At 36.3% G+C, this 17798-nt stretch overlaps 2 protein-coding genes across 2 annotated transcripts in view; both read right to left on the bottom strand.

Annotated features, from left to right (window-relative positions):
* The window catches only part of LOC111188555 (antigen WC1.1-like), a 29359-nt gene extending 28506 nt beyond the window's left edge, over window positions 1-853 (bottom strand). Inside the window, exon 1 of the mRNA XM_049474217.1 lies at window positions 556-853. Within this exon, the coding sequence (XP_049330174.1) occupies window positions 556-784 (229 nt within the window). The 5' untranslated portion in view covers window positions 785-853. The remainder of the gene's footprint in view (window positions 1-555) is intronic.
* A 4741-nt stretch (window positions 854-5594) lies between these two features.
* tmtc2a (transmembrane O-mannosyltransferase targeting cadherins 2a) overlaps window positions 5595-17798 on the bottom strand; it is a 48210-nt gene continuing 36006 nt past the window's right edge. Inside the window, exons 3-12 of the mRNA XM_007252413.4 lie at window positions 14157-15015; window positions 13935-14049; window positions 13021-13106; window positions 12696-12880; window positions 11643-11721; window positions 10138-10259; window positions 8758-8839; window positions 7565-7679; window positions 6485-6548; window positions 5595-6326 (exon numbers count right to left, since the gene is read on the bottom strand). Coding sequence (XP_007252475.3) covers window positions 6150-6326; window positions 6485-6548; window positions 7565-7679; window positions 8758-8839; window positions 10138-10259; window positions 11643-11721; window positions 12696-12880; window positions 13021-13106; window positions 13935-14049; window positions 14157-15015 — 1884 coding nt within the window. The 3' untranslated portion in view covers window positions 5595-6149. The remainder of the gene's footprint in view (window positions 6327-6484; window positions 6549-7564; window positions 7680-8757; window positions 8840-10137; window positions 10260-11642; window positions 11722-12695; window positions 12881-13020; window positions 13107-13934; window positions 14050-14156; window positions 15016-17798) is intronic.

The following is a 17798-nucleotide window of genomic DNA, read 5'->3' as shown; positions in this document are numbered from 1 at the left end:
TGTATGTAAAATTAATTAACACATAAGATTATTTACAGAAACATTGCTGTATGTTTTTGAGTAAAGAATCTGACTTTACTCTAAAGAACTGTAAAAATAACTGACGTAAAGAAACACTTTCAGGACAATCGGTCAGACGGACTTTAATCTGTAATATTTTGAGTTTTGGGTTTAGGATAATCTCATGTTGATGACATTCACTGTTTTCACTGATGAACTTATTTCAATTTAAAGCAGAAATGTGAGTTTTGACCTTGTGATGATGAAATATGCCGCTTTTCTAAAAATTATAAACTGATCTCATTTTAAACACATTAAAACTATGATATAAATTCAACTTTAAATTCAACACTAATGTTGACAGATTTCTTATGATTTCTCTGCTGATACAGATCCTAACATCACATTCTAATATCAAAATATTCCACTTTTCATCTTTGTGTAACATTATTCTATGTTTTAATACAATATTTACAAAAAAGAGTAAGATAGTTTAAACAGAACTACATTTTGTAAAGTGTAACACTTATAATTTTATAGTGAGATTTCACTTACCAGCTGTGATGAGCGTAACTGTGGAGGACAAAAGAATGAGAAGCACACAGCTGTCCATCTCCCTCTGACCTGAACACACTCCGTTCAACTCAGCAGCAGAACAAGCTTCACCTCCACTCCCCCAGAGAGACTGAAGAACCTGAGAGAGAGAGAGAGACAGAGAGAGAGAGACCCCACAGCCGCCAATCACACTCACTATGACCTTATTAGAAAGAGGAGAGGAAATCATCAAACATTTTCAGTGACAAATCAGAGGAGGCATTTTTTAATTTCTCCATATTTATCAATAGAGCGTCATCACTGATCAACACGACCCCTCCTCTCTCTCTAGCGCTCTGTGTGTGTGTGTGTGTGTACAGGAGACTGAATTTAGAGGCAGGAAACACTCCAGTGTAAAACAGCTTTAATGTTGCACCTGCAGAGAGCTGATCCACACACTGATAAACATTCTCCCAGCACATATTTACACACACAGTCCTACTGTAAGGGTTCATATAAAATAAACACATACTTAATACTCTTTAAACTTTATAACACATTAAATTGAGTTGAATAAGGTTTATTTTATATTTTAATTAAGGCAGATGTGGTTGTCTATATAATTCTGTCATGCAGAGAGCCTTGTGAAAGAAAACCATGAATAAAAAAGATATACAGAACAAACTATAATTTACATACATACTAAACATAGCAATAAAAAGTATTTTTAATTATAATAATACACTGTAACACTTATATTTTACAACATTGTTAAGAGTTCTTAATAATGCTGTACAGAATCACTTTGTATCAGTAGCTGCAGTACTACTAATTCTCCACTAGATGGCAGATTCTAATGTCTATATTTAAAGTGAGGCCTTTGATCATATGCAACATAGATTATTGGGCTTTGTAGAGTCTTACAAAGAGTAATCCGGCTTAAACTTTACAGTATGTTGTTATAACATATATGTGTCTAAATTTCTGTGGTAACAAACAAAGGTTCCTGGCTTCTGGCCAATTAGTTTTGAAAAAGCCAGGCCTTTAAACATAGACCACATTGTTTATTAGGAGCTGTAGAGGTTACCGAAAGCCGATTTGGTTCAAACTTCACAAACAACATCATATTGTCATTAAATATATATGTGTAAATTTCTGTACTGATATGACAAATGGTTGCTGACTTGTGTCCACTTAGGTTTGAAAAAGTGAAGCCTGTGAATACATGCACAATAGTTTTATGGGTCTTTCAAAAGTTAATCTGGCTCAAACTTTGCAATCAACATCATATTGTCATTACATATATGTGTGCAAATTTTTGCATTAATGTGACCAAATGTTCCTAAGTTCTGTTCATTTAGCTTTGAAAAAGTGAGGCCTTTCAGCATATACAATGTAGATTTATGGGTATTGTAGAGACTCACAAAGTCTGATTTGCCTTAAACTTCTCAAAAACATAACATTTTTATTAAATGTATGTGTGTGTGTGATTTTTTGTGTTAATATGACTAAAGTTTCCGGACCTGTGTCCATTTAGCATTGAAAAAGCGAGGCCTTTGAACTTATGCAACATAGGTTTTTAAGTCCTGTAGAGGCTACCAAAGGCCGATTTGGTTCAAACTTCACAATCAACATCATATAGTCATTATATGTATGTGTGCAAATGTCTTCATTGCTGTGACCAAATGTTCCTAACTTCTGTCCATTTAGCTTTGAAAAAGTGAGGCCTTTCAGCATATACAATGTAGATTTGTGGGTATTGTAGAGACTCACAAAGTCTGATTTGCCTTAAACTTCTCAAAAACATACAATTATCATTAAATGTATGTGTGTGTGATTTTTTGTGTTAATATGACTATAGGTTTCTGACTTGTGTCCATTTAGCATTGAAAAAGCGAGGCTTTTGAACATATGCAACATAGGTTATTAGGCTTTGTAGCATCTTACAGAGAGTAATCTGGCTCAAACTTTACAGTTAAATATAAATCATTTTGTTATAACATATATGTGTCTAAATTTATGTGGTAACATAAACAAAGGTTCCTGGCTTCTGGCCAATTAGTTTTGAAAAAGCGAGGCCTTCGAACTTATGCAACATAGGTTTTTAAGTCCTGTAGAGGTTACCAAAGTCCGATTTGGTTCAAACTTCACAATCAACATCATATTGTCATTACATATATGTGTGCAAATTTCTTTAATGATGTGACCAAATGTTTCTAACTTCTGTCCATTTAGATTTGAAAAAGTGAGGCCTTTTAACATATACAATGTAGATTTGTGGGTATTGTAGAGACTCACAAAGTCTGATTTCCCTTAAACTTCCCAAAAAACATACAATTTTCATTAACTGTATTTGTGTGTGATTTTTTGTGTTAATATAACTAAAGTTTCCGAACATATGTCCATTTAGCATTGAAAAAGCGAGGCTTTTGAACATATGCAACATAGGTTATTGGGCTTTGTAGTATCTTACAGAGAGTAATCTGGCTCAAACTTTACAGTTAAATATAAATCATTTTGTTATAACATAAATGTGTCTAAATTTCTGTGGTAACATGAACAAAGGTTCCTGGCTTCTGGCCAATTAGTTTTGAAAAAGCGAGGCCTTTGAACTTATGCAACATAGATTATTATGTGCTGTAGAGGTTACCGAAGGCCGATTTGGTTCAAAATTCACAATCAACATCATATAGTCATTATATGTATGTGTGTACATTTCTCTGTTGATATAACTAAAGGTTTATGACCTGTGTCCACTTAGTTTAAAAAAGTGAGGTCTAAGTTAGGCCTGCGAATATATGCACAATAGGTTAATGGGTGTTGTAGAGTCTTCCAAAGGCTGATCTGGCCAAAACTATGCAATAGATAGATAGATAGATAGATACTTTATTGATCCCCGGGGGGAAATTCTTGCCGATAAACATCAATAAACATCAATAAACATCATACTGATATTACGTAAATGTGAGCAAATTTCTGCATTGATGTGACAAAATGTTTCTACCTTCTGTCCATTTAGCTTTGGAAAAGCGAGGCCTTCGGACAAGTGCAATGTAGATTAATAGGTGCTGTAGAGCCTTATAAAGTCCGATTTGCCTTAAACTTCCTAATCAACCTCACATTTTAACATACACATTAGAGATTATTAGGCATTATAAAGCCTCCTGAAAGCCAATTTGGCTCAATCTCTGTCATTAAATATTTTTGTGTGATTTTCTGTATTGATATGATTCAAGATTTCTGACTATTGTGTATTTAGCTTTCAAAAAGCGAGGCCTGCATACATACGCGACATATGTGACTGTAGGCTGTAGAGTCTACCAATGGTCAATCTGGCTCAAACTTTGCAATCAACTTTGTATTGTCATTACATATATGTGTGTAAATTTTTGCACTGATATGACAAACGGTTGCTGACTTTGGACATGTGCAATGTAGATCAATGGGTGCTGTAAAGCCTTATAAAGTCCGATTTGCCTTAAACTTTATTATCAACCTCACATTTTCATTAAATGTATGTGTGTGTGATTTTTTGTGTTAATATGACTAAAGGTTCCTGACTTGTGTGCATTTAGCTTTGAAAAAGCGAGGCCTTTTAACATACTCATTAGAGATTATTAGGCTCTATAAAGCCTCCTGAAAGCCAATTTGGCTTAAACTTTGTAATTAACATCATATTGGCATTAAATCTTTTTGTGTGATTTTCTGTATTGATATGATTAAAGATTTCTGTCTATTGTCTATTTAGCTTTGAAAAAAAACACAAGGCCTGCATACATATGCGGCATAGGTTACTGGGGGCTGTAGAGTCTTCCAAAGGTTGATATGGATCAAACTTTGCAATCAACTTTGCATTGTCATTACATATATGTGTGTAAATTTTTGCACTGATATGACAAACGGTTGCTGACTTGTGCCCACTTAGCTTTTAAAAAAAGCGAGGCCTTTGGACATGTGCAATGTAGATCAATGGGTGCTGTAAAGCCTTATAAAGTCCAATTTGCCTTAAACTTCATGATCAACCTCACATTTTTATTTAATGCATGGTTGTGTGATTTTTTGTGTTAATATGACTAAAGGTTCCTGACTTGTGTGCATTTAGCTTTGAAAAAGCGAGGCCTTTTAACATATGAATTAGAGATTATTAAGCACTATAAAGCCTCCTGAAAGCCAATTTGGCTTAAACTTTGTAATTTACATTATATTGCCATTAAATATTTTTGTGTGATTTTCTGTATTGATATGATTAAAGATTTCTGACTTGTGTGCACTTAGCTTTGAAAAAGTGAGGCCTTTGGACATATGAAATGTACATTTATGGGCACTATAGAGACTCACCAATTCCGATTTACCATAATCTTCATGATCAATCTCACGTTTTCATTAAATGTATGTGTGTGTGATTATTTGTGTTAATATGACACAAAAGGTCATAATAAGGTTCCTGACTTGTGTCCATTTAGCTTTGAAAAAGCGAGGCCTTTTAACATACACATTAGAGATTATTAGGCACTATAAAGCCTCCTGAAAACCAATATGGCTCAAACTTTGCAATTAACATTATATTCTCATTGTCATCATATTGCATGTGTCCTAATTATTGTGTTGGTGTGACCAATGATTCTGTCTATTTTTCTTTTTTTTTAAATATGAGGCCTGTGAACGTAGGAAATTTATGAAATGGTGTTTTGCCAGAATTCATTGGATTCACAAACACACAAAGCTAACTGAACTTCAAAACATTTGCCTCTGAAAAAAGAAATGTTTTATGGTCAGATAAAACAAAGATTAAACAAGAAGTGGATTGAAAGCATTAATGCACCCTCTATGAGCTGTTAAGCATGGTGGCGTAAGCATCATTTTTGGAGTTTTTTAAAGCCTAATGCTAATATGATACGATATGATACATGTTCAACAAAACAAAAATCTCAAACCGTTCATTCTTGAACTAGAATCTATCACTTACTGACATGTTTAAAGTGTTATCTGTTGATGATTGACATTTTTGAGAAAGCAACAATTATTTTTTTTTGTTGAAATAACTCAAGCATATAAAAATAACAAAAATAAATTAGCAGTTTATTTGGGACAACAATGTGATAAACAATCGTACAATCATAAACCAATTATGGAATTGTTTAATTGCTGCCACAGTCCTCTTACTCATGTTCAAAAAAAGACTTCAGTTTACATCAGATACAGTTTTAAGTTCGTGAGATAAATGGTCTCTAGAGCCTTTTTTTCCCAGACTTCTGACCAGTAATCACAGTTATGGCACATTTCCCACTGTCATTCCCAGTGGAAGTTCCGTAAGAAGTGAAGTACTGCTGTTTGAAGTACTAACACTTCCAGCACTCCTCTCTCGGTCAGAACGCTGTAATGTGGACGTCCTTCAATCACAGTGGATCAGTTCACACCCAGCATTCACAACCACAGTCCTCAATCTGTCACACTCACACACTCCTGCAGCTGCTTCTGCTCTAAAGCCTGCGCTGCTCAATCTGCCTCCACATCACCACCAACACTGTCCACACCAGAGGAGCTCAAGCCTCATACCCTCATACTCTCACCACAAACTACCTGAGTCTGTAGGATCTTCACCTAAAGCTGAGTTATCAGCCTGTGCTTCTCAAGTCCTGTTTGTGCATGACGTTCCAGAGCTTGCGCAGGTTGGACTGCGTGATCAGATCGTCTGGTTTGAGCTGCAGGGCTCGGAGGTAGTTGGCCTCTGCTTCCTTCAGCTTCCCGTTGAGGTGGAGGATGGCGCCCAGGTTCATCAGAGCAGCAGCATACTGAAGAAGTGCAAAAGACAGAGAAACAGATATGAAAAGAGAGCTACTGACAGTGCATACCTGAATACTGACACAAATGGCTTTAAGTCAAATTACTGATCAGCTTGAATCCACCTGGATGTTTAAGTGATATAAACATACTTTACAAGAATACTTACATCAGGTCTTAGATCTGCTGCCTTCCTATAATACATTTCAGCTGCTTCGTTTAGACTGGCCTGCCTGGAGACAAGATAGAGAAGATACAAATATAAATATTAATAAAAAAATAGTAAATAACTCTCATTACTGTGCAAATAAACATTTTTGCAGCTGTCTATTAGTAATGGAAGTGACAACTCTTTTTCTTTTTCTTTTAACATATCCTTTATTTAACACAAGCAAATTATTTTACTTACTGTATTTTTTCGCACTATAAGGCGAACTTCTTTCATTTTCTCAAAAATCGACAGTGCGGCTTATGTATGGCTTCTACCAGTCAGGTATTAAAGAACATGAAATCCACTCTGCTGAAGTGCAGCATTATAAAGGAGTTTTAGCATTTAGCATTAGCTGCTAACCACAGCACTAGCTCTTTTGCCATTCAGAGGTGAGTATATCAGACTGTAGCCTGCGTGTTAACTGTAAAAACAAGCTATGTGGGGCGAACTGATAGTGCCCTAGGTTACTGGAACACTCAGGGTTCATCAGTCCAGCACTCTTGGGGGGCATTTACTAGTGCTGTAAGTAAACAATTTACAGTAATAAAAAAAACAGTTTTCAGGAGAAAAATCGGTGTAGATTAACATCCAGCACTCAAATGACTTTGATGGCAAATGTTTTTTTAAGTATTACAGTTTTATTTACTTAGGTCCGTCCTCCCCAGCGGCTGGTGTGTAATCTGGTGTGCCTTATGTATGAAAATAGACCAGAAAATAGACGTTTGTTGATAGTGCGCCTTATAATATGGTGAGCCTTATAGTCCGTAAAATGACAAATAATTTCTATGCCGTTTAAAATGAACAGCTAAGACCTGTGATCTTTGTTTTGCTTGGGTTTCCAGAAGATCTGTAAGACACAGGAGGTAGCAGGATCTTTTCATCTGGGGTTCCCTGCTGATGAGCAAACAACTCCACCCTTCCATCAGAGAATTATCTGTGTTCCTACATCTCTCAGAGTGCAGTTTCCTATTGTTATATATACATAGGCTAAATATCTCAATCTCACACACACACACACACACACTCCTACACACACACCTGAGCATATGGGCTGCGCTGAAAACTACGTCAAACTCAGAGCTGTCAAGTTCAGCAGCTTTCTCCGCCATCACAGCAGCTTCTGTTAAACGAGACTGTTCCAGCAGAAACTGACCTGAAGCAGAAAAAAACAAGCAAAGTGCAAATATTACTGCAGCTTAGGCAAAATGTGTGTGTTAAGGGCTTTTTGAGGCCTATACATGTAAAATATATATAAAATAAAGTAAGGATACCAAGTTCACCATTGCATGTACCGTACACAGATGTGTCAATACAAAAAGACAATGTAAAGTTTACTATACGTCCAAAGTTTTAGAACACCCCATATTTTTCACAAGTGCACTGATGATGTTGGTTTTTATCTGTCAGATCTATTCCTGTACCAGACCTTTTTTTTTTTAGCTTTCTTGATGTTCTAGGGGCCTTTTAAAAATGCTGCTCTCTCCCCACATCACTCCTAGGGTGATGTCCACAGCACAGGGCGCCTGTGAGCTGATGTATCGGAGTAGAGTCGCTGCGGTTTCCTCCAAGTGCGCTGGCTGCTCGGTAAAGCTGCATCAGCAGCAGCTCGAAAAGATCTACATGTATCGGAGGAAGCATGTGTTATTCCTCACCCTCCTGGTGTGTTGGGGCATCACTAGTGATAGGGGAAGTCCTAATGAGTGGGTTGGATAATTGGCCGTGTAAATTGGGGAGAAAATGGAAAAAAAAGACTGCACCCATGACACCCTGGCATAATTAATAAAATTTGCACTTAGACTTTTAAACATAATTTTTAAATTTTTTAAATGTCTAGCTATGAGAATAGCAATATAAACTGCCAACTCTGTCTTAATTTCTTAATACTGTAATACTACTGTTCTTTTCCAGCACTGCTTTAAAATAGAAAAGGGTTTTGAATGTTACTTAATTATTTCCATTGTTTGATTTCTTTTCAAGTTGTTAACCAATTACGTTCCCTTTTTTATTTATATGATCTTATGGTTTTAGTTAATTGTTTCCATCCAAATATTTGAGTTCATTGCTTACTATTGTAACATTTGAGGTCACCAGACTTTGTACATTATTTACTTTTCATATTATAAACTGGACTTGAACTGCTTTAAAATTCAATAAATACTAAGAATAATAAAACATGGGAGAGTTCTAAAAGTTTTGACCAGTAGATTTAAGTAAAGATTAAACCCTCCTACCGTAGTGCATGTAACAGTTTCCCTTGGTGGGTTCCAGCTCTGTGGCCTTCAAGAAATAATGCTCTGCCTCTGCTGTTTGACCCTGTTAAAAAGACCACCTGTATTACGAGCTCATCAACACCAAACCCAGCTCACAGTTCTCTGAGTCAGATCAATATGATCATCCTTCAGCTCAAACCTGCATTTAAACAGAACAATTGGCAGCCAAAAACACCTACTAAATCTGTTTTTAGAAAGAAATATGATCTGTGAAAGGGCCAGTAAATATCATTAGCACAGCTGGGTCAGTCTTTTCACTCTAGCTGGCTGACTGCACAGGAGTGCCCGTGTAGAGATGCAGAGTTTACACGTTTCACCTGCTTTTCATTAGTCTTAGCAGCACTCATAAATCAGCTGAAGCTTGGTAGCAAAGCCTTTATTTAGCAGGAAGTCTGACCCTTAAAATACTCTATAAAGCTGATGGCAGCTATAATGCTAAATGAGCATATCTTTTTGTGCACTTCTATTTTTCTAACAGTTTCAATTTTAATAGTTCCAATAGTTTGATTGCTTGCATATTGCACAGACGCTATGCAATATAGGTTGAGAAAATTTGCTGAGTTAATGATTTTCCTTCATTAAGGACTTCTACAATAAAGGCGTAGAAAATATTGATACATCAAGGTATTGTGATAATAGGGTTTGCAATACTAAATCGATTCTTTAATTTTTAGTTAATAGCATGCATGTAACCTTTAGTGACAAACAGAGTTCATTTTGTATTGTGTTTAAAGTGGCAGTCTGTGAGTTTTGAGAACTGAGAGACCTCTTTTTTGACAAAGTGAAATTTCACCAAGCATGCAATAATTTACTTTCAAACATTTGAAATCATTGCTTTACTTAGGTTTTTATGGATATGGTGGTGTTTGTTTAAAATAATAAAATAGTCATAATCAAAAATATCACAATATATTAAATCACAACCCCTATATTATGCTATATATATTGTAACAGCATTAAATGTACGCAATATAATGCAAACAATATAAATTAATTTAAATTACTGGCTGTGGTTCTTTACACAGTGTCAGTTTTATTATAAATAGGCCAATAGAAATGCGTCAAACTGATTTGGAATAATTCTTTTTACAATAATTTTCATTGAAAGCCATTAGATACACTATAATCATATTTGTCCATTAAGCCTCATGCCTATTTCATTCAGATTTGGATTTTTAGAAACAAATCATTGTGGCTTTTGCCATGTTTGCATACTTGTAATCACATGTTTTGCCATGTCCGTAAACTAGGCCCATTAAAACCAGTGGTAACCTCATAAACAGTTTAGAGCTGTTATACATTATAAAGAAGACAGAAAGGAAGACTAATATTCAGACTCACCATAATAGACAGTAGCTTCCCATAGGTCAGGTGGGCAGGAACATGATCTGGTTTAGCCTTAAGCGATTCTCTGTACCAGTGACCTGCTTCTTCAAGTTTATTCAGCCTCATATAGGCCTCACCTGTAAAAATGATACACCAAAGGTCCAGGTTAACCGTAGAATGCCTAAATTATATAAAAAGAAATGGCTCAACTGTTTGTTTATTCTGGTCTCTGGAAATAATAAATATTAGCAAATGTCCAACAGCTGAATTGAGAGTCTTTGTGCATTGTGTCAAAATAGCTGTGGTTAAACCTCAGTTCAGCGACTCTATTTTTGTCTGTTGCAACATCTCAAATAAACACAGTATGCAGAGGAAGGTGAAGGGTGTGATTGGAGATAACCACACCTTCACACTCTTATTCTTAAATGTTTTATACATTTATATATACAGTTATTATTTTACTGTTCACTTTATAATTCACTTAATAACCTTATGATCTCTGCTCTCTCTTTAACTGTCACAATGACAAGGCTTTGGAGGTTGTTTTTACTTTTTCAGGAATCAGGAAGGTCAGAGTGTTTTCATCAACAATGAGAGCTGTGAGGAGAACGTGACCCTGAGTGGCAGAGAAGCTTCACTGCTGTTCTGCTGTTCTGGGACCAGTGCATATGAACTAGGAGACAACAAGCTCTCTGAGTGAAGTGCTGGGAACCTCTCCTCAGATAGCCAGCGCATGCCTGTTCTACATGGCGTAAAGTCACACACAGGCCAGAAGATCTTTGCATCCACTCTTTTCCTCTGTTTCCTCTTCTCACAGACTTTAGGACACTTAAGGACTGTCTGCTGTGTTCATGAAGGACACAGTGCTGAACAACCTCATGATAAGAACCTGTTGCTCAGACAGGCTGGAGCGGATCACGTCATTGGAACTGGACAACAAACTGTTTACTGGACTCTGCTGACGTAATCATATGATAAGTTCTGTCCAATCACATGTCATTTGCAAAATGTATAACTGCTTGGATGAAGTCTGAGGAGTTCTCTCTGTCCCTCGGCTGGCTTTAGTTTCTTTCTCTTTCTTTCTCTTTCTCTCTCTCTCTCTCTTTTTCTTTCTCTCTCTCTCTCTCTCTCTCTCTCTTTCTCTCTCTTTCTCTCTCTCTCTGGGTTGCGAATGTGTTGATCTATCGAGATTGTATTCGTTGATGTACTTTTACTCTTTTCTAATATATATATATTATTTTTTGTTCCTTTTATATATCTGTAATGCTGAAACTATTTTTCAAGTAAACTTTAATATATTTTAAATTCTAAGCTCTGACTCATTGGTCATCATTTCATGTTCTGAAATTTCTCACATCCGAGTTTTATCTAAGTCATGCTGTGGTAAATTACCCTACAAAGGCTTGTCCAGTTTTAGTCTGTGAAACACTGCTTTGTGCAATGCTTCCATATCTACTATCGGTACAGTAGCTTGCAAACATCATGTAGAGATGTGTGGAATGATTCCACAATCAACTCACCCATCATGTTGTAAAGGCTCTGAGGTGCAAACTGGCGAGGCATGATCTTTACAGCTTCTTTATACATGTACAGTGCCTCCTGCACAATTCAATACAGAGGCAAAAGAAAAAAAATCATTACTGTCAGACAAAAACCTTGTATCTCCTTTCTTGATATGAGTCTACCAGTTGTAGGGCAGATTGTATGATGAATGAACAAACAGAAATGTCCCAAAACTACTTTTCATTTTGTTTGCCACTGAGAGTTGAGGATTTTTGTTTTACTGTAAAAATTGAACAGCAAAATGCAATACCTACCGGTATATATCTGCAAATTTCTCTTTCCTGCAGTACAGAATGGCAAATCCTGACATAAAAACACCAGGTGAGGTAATGCAAAGACTTTACCTCAGTCTCTCAAACACAACCTCATTTTGATTGCTTGTTCTTGATTTGCTCACCAAACATCCAAAAAGATTTAGTATTTGGATGTGAAATTTAACTCTTTAATAGATCTGTAGATGACTGCTTTAAACATATAGTAAGTTTTTGCTCTTGGTAATTAAAATGACCTTTTTACTTTATTAAACTATTATTTTATTTAATTTACTTGTACTATAAGTTTCTCTATGACTTGTTCTAATTGATCAAAAAGACCCATATGATGTTTCCGCTTACATGCATTCTTTCTATTCATGTTTTAGGCCATATATTATATATTGTGAGCATAATATGCAAACATAAAAAGCCAGGATATTTAGTTAAAGTTCTATATGTTGAGACTTTTGACTAATACATTGCTTATCTTTGGTACCATATAACGTCACAGCTCAAAAACAGACCAATAGGACAACTTAAAATCCCTAAGATTAAAGGACAGGTGTTTTAGACACTAAAAATAAACACAACTCAACTTTTGAGAGCAAAACAAAAAAGAGAACTTTCCAATTAGGGCATTAAATTACAGAATACATTACCTTTACAATAATAGCTACTATATCACTATTGATATAGCCAAAGCACAGCAGTAGAATCAATTCAGAAGAGTTATGTGGATGCTACATAATACAGTACCTCCTGCTGGCCCTGTTCGTGCAGCAGCTTGCCCAGATTATACAGACAGCTAGTGACTGAGCTCTTGTGAGCGTGGGGGTCTTTAAGGTTTTCATCTGGGATGCCAGCACAGGTCTGAAATGTGCGCTTGGCCTCGTCCACATTTCCTTGAGACACCAGGATGATACCAGTGTTCAGATATGCAGCTGTTAACGAGACATATGACATACAAAAATATATATAATTATGAGTTTGATTGATTAATTTGAAGGAATTAAAAAAACAAAAAGTATAAAAGAGGAAAGTTTAATAGCTAATTAGATTCATGGTTGTTTAAAGATCTTACAGGCCAGGGTAGGCCGGCTCCCAATGGCCAGTTTGTAGTATTGCAGCGCCTCGGAGAAGCGCTCACCCTCCTGCAGCAGCAGACCCCTGAACCACAAGAGGAGAGGCAACTGATGAGTTAAGATCAAGCGCAAAGAATAACTATAGAGATTTTAGTGTAATGGAATCTCAAATATTTTGACCTTAAAAAAATCATATATATATTTTTTTAAAGTTTTGTAACTATCATACGTTAATTTGCAATCTAATATGAATTCCATTACTCTTGTTTAAAAAAAAGTCTCAAATTACTGAATTTAATATGACAAATTTATTAAAGAAGCAGTCCGTACTTTTTGGGGAATTTGGGGATTTAGAGACCTCTCTGGTGAGAAAGTGTAATTACACAGAGAATGTTGAAGATTACTTTTAATGATTAAATTTGATTTTTTTTGTAACTATCATTCTATAACTTACAATCTAATATGGGTCATTAACTTTGGTTAAAAAAAAATCTCAAGTTACTGAATTTAATATGACAAATTCATTAAAGCAGTATCTGTTCCTTTTTGGGGATTATAGCCCTTTCTGATGAGAATGTTACTTTTAATGCAGGCCAACGTAAATAAAATGTTGTGTAAAGTTCTGTGAGCACACGAGTATATATAGTTTTATATTTTTTTTAATTCATAAAATACTATAAAATGTAATAAGCAATTACATCCAACAAACCTACCAGACCACTTTGTTTTTAGAATGAATATATTAGACTTTCAGGGATGTTAATGCCAGGACACTGATACAATAAATTATAATATTCTGTCCCGTCCAAACTCAGGAAAACTACCGTTTTCAATTTAAAAAGAAAAATCTTAGGGACTGATGCTTTAATAAAAACATTTTGTTTTAAACCAAATTGAAAGACAGAGGACTTACAGGTTGTAAAGCATGTCAGCCATGTTTCCACGATAGTATAGGGCATTTCTGTATGCTTCCTCTGCCTCTGACATCTTTCCCTGGTTCTTTAAGACATTGCCAAGGTTACCCCAAGCTAAAAGACATGGACACAGAAATGCACTTTATAAATTACCAGAAAGTGCCCAAGAGGACAAATAGTATAAACTCTGTGTTGAACACCTTCAATTAAAGATCTCTTACCTTTAGCAGGATTGACAGTAATGCCAGATTTGTAGAGAGTCTCCTCATTTTGCCAGTCCTGGTTCCTTCTCACAGTTTTGAGGCTGTAGAGTAGAAGTATGCTGGCAGCACAGCTGAACAGCAGCACTTTGGAGCTCTTTCGTCTTAAAGAAACACATAATGACCTCAGGGCCAGCGTCACGAGAAGGCAGAAGCCCATGCTGGGGATGTACAGCACCCTCTCAGCCACCACAAAGCCCACATAGAAGAACAGGTTGGTCGCAGGAAGGAATGGCAAAGCCAGCAGACTAAGGGAGAAGACCACCATGTTCTCACTGGATGGCTGAGAGGTATGAGTGGGTGAAGAATAGGGCTTGGCACATCCATTCTGAGAGTTTTCAGTACAATTTAATGTGGTAAAACCATTATGGTGGTGGTGGTTGTTGTTGTGATGATAATCACTGTCAATATGGCCATTCATCACTGACTTTCCATTGGTGACATGCAGTTTTCCATTAGACTTGTGGAAGGTGGAAGAATCTTTGTTTCTCAAGCCAGACCAGGCAAGTAAAACCAAACCTGAGTAAAAGGCAACCGAGAACAAGTTCCTCCAATCTGTTATTGTCCTGAGCAGAGGTATGGCATCCATGGACCAATCAAAGCTGAGGGTATTAGGACAGAGCAGGAGCCAGGCATTGGCAGCTGGAAGGTACAGAAAGGTGAGAGCTCTGGTGAGGAGATCAGGGCAATCGGCGGCTGGATTGTCAGAGTTGGAGAAGTTTGGGGGCTTGTTTCCCATCCAGTACAGCCGAGCTGCCAGCAGGACAATTCCCCATCCGGCCAGCCAAGCCAAACTCAGTAGCAGGCTTATGTTCCTCCTCTGGAAAACATGGTGAACAGTAAACACGTGTCAAGAGTTATCCACCAATTCTCTAACAGCACACTCTAAATTTTAAGTGTAATATTTCCACTTTCTGTTTTTTTTATATTTAGGATTGAAGCAGATTCATGTAAAGAGCCATGTTAAGATTTATTTAAGAAGGTAACTGATTTATAGATAGAAAATAACTGCTATTCATTTCATTAAAGCACCAGAATAAATAAACAAGTTTCATTCATATGGCTCTATGAAACACAGAGTTTACAGAGCATTGATTTAACAGGTTTTTTAATCTAAGTGAGTGGGCTTACATGCTCTGTTTTTCATTTCATATGAGACATTATTTTTTTTTGACAAATACTCTTCGTTCATTGAGGCTTTAAACCTTTAATTGCCCAACAAATAATTGTGATAAACCGTATTATTGTCAGACCTTTTTTGCAGCTGATATACTAATAATACTGTAGCAAAATAATGCTTAATGAAGCACTAAGACTAAATACACTAAGCTAATGTTCACAGATCATTCATACCATTTATAAACATGTGCAGTCCAGTTTATTCATAAACCTTTGCAGAAATGGATAAACTGGGGTTATGTTGCACTCCCATTTAGTAAGAGAAGGTTTACAGTCTTACATGCTTACAACTGTGGAACAAAAACACTTTACCTAAATATTACCTATTACTAAGTATACTAAGTATTTGAATGAACTCTAAAGCATGATCTGTGAAACCCATACGAACAAGGAGTTTTTTTTTAATATGAAGGCATTCACATTATATATTTTGGAACAATACAAAGAGAGCACACAACTGCAGTGCCCAACTTCATTTGAGTAGTGTAAAAAAAACCCAGGCATAATTTTACAGCTGAATGCTCCATCGCTGGATAACTGGCACATTATTAATCAAACTGTCTGCTACCTTTAATCTCCTCATCAAAACCTCACTGAGACAAATGAGATTGCATTTTATTGTTGGCACTTTATAAAAGTGAAAGGTCATACTTTGCTTTTGCTGCTGTGCAGTGAAGCAGAGCTTGAGATATTCATCTTTTTAAAAGAATAAAAATAAACATCCTAGAAATGGCAGTAATGCATTGTAATAATAATATAATGTACATACAATGAAGATGACTGCACCCACTGCAAACAGGGACTGTGTCCCAAATCACACAATATCACACTAAATAATGTATTGCATATGCAATAGTGCAACTACATTGAAACTACACTGATTAATGTAGATATTTAAGCGTATAAGGGTGCAGTTCAGGACACAGGCATGTATTTCTCTGGAGGGTGAGCTGTGCTACAACTGCTATACATTGCATTTGATGTGTAAGCATCCTGGAATGCTTTGTAAAGACAGCAGCAAAAGAGCAACATACATGTGCATATTTATTACATACAATGCATTTCTGCTGTTAAACTAACATTATGCTGCATCATGGATTATCTAATGTTGTTTTTGGATTTTTTTTCTGTGTTAACTTAAATAGCCATGTACAAGTGAGAGTTTAATCTATCATCACAGCCTGTTGCTACAGCTTGTAAATTGTTTTAATTATTTTTCTTGCATCACACTGATACAAAAATATATTTGCTAGTGATTATCTCATCTACATATTAACCCAGTGATATAGATAGTAAATGTAGATATTTTTATTAGGAAAGTGAAAATGTTTTAATTACTCACACATACAGACAAAACAATTCCTTTAGAACATTTGATAAATCAATGTTATGTGCAACCCTAATACATATATATAAAAATATATATCCTTGACTTTTAATGTGCTTTTGACCTTTAGATATTCTCCCATCTAATCATCTATTTCAATCATTAGCTCATTATCTATATTTATAGAGTAAATGGGAGGTTTGGCTGCAGCAGTGAAAAACTCCATTTACCTGACTATACCACACTTTGCTGACAGATCAGAAAGCAATTCATTCCCTCAGCTTAGATTATACCTCACTGCAGTCCTATCAGCAGCTAATGGGATGAATAATGGCTCTATCTGCACCATATGCTCGAACAATCAGACTAATCTACATTCATGCATTGTTTTAGACGCTGTGTGCAGTGTGGTGGACTGAAAACTGGCCTAATACTGAAGTTTTCATAAGCGTGGGGAATATCAATGAGGCAATTCAATCTCTTCCTCCGTCTTTTTTCTTTTCATTACTCTAATCAGCAGGCATGTGAATGTGGTGATAGAGAAATGTGGCATGCAAAATTCAAACACTGCTATGTTGCTAAGAAAGCCATTACTGATAATTCTGCAGGACTTCAGAGCTTTGATTGTTTTTCTTCTGGAAATTACAAATGAGAATCTAAGCAACTGGGCAAGCTGAGAATGATGGACACGGAACCTAAAGAGATAAGAGAGGAAGTGAGGGCATATTTTCCTCTCCCGCTAGTTTCCTCAGCGTTGCTTCTGTCTCTCTCTCCCTCTGTTTGTGTTCCCATACTCTCCTGACTGTGTGGAGAGCTATAATCTCAGACGTGAGAGCCGGGACAATCAGGCACGGTGTGAACCTTAAGTTTACGTGCACATGAAATCAGCAGGCACGATAAAGACTCCAGAATTGCTCGCCACTGCTGCAAAGCTGGCATGTATGTGGAGCCTGGTCTGGTGAGATTGCCCCTGGTCCATTGTGTAAAAAAGGGTGGGAGCCACTGCCAAAATATCAGGTTCAAATCAAATAGATAAATGCTGGGAGAGCAAGCTTAACTCCTACAGCAATACAACAGGTACACAGTACAACTGACTG

The sequence above is a fragment of the Astyanax mexicanus genome, chromosome 2, assembly GCF_023375975.1.
Source record: "Astyanax mexicanus isolate ESR-SI-001 chromosome 2, AstMex3_surface, whole genome shotgun sequence".
NCBI lineage: Eukaryota > Metazoa > Chordata > Actinopteri > Characiformes > Acestrorhamphidae > Astyanax > Astyanax mexicanus.
The sequence above is the reverse complement of the archived record's forward strand: the minus strand, read 5'-3'. Positions and strand labels throughout refer to the sequence as shown.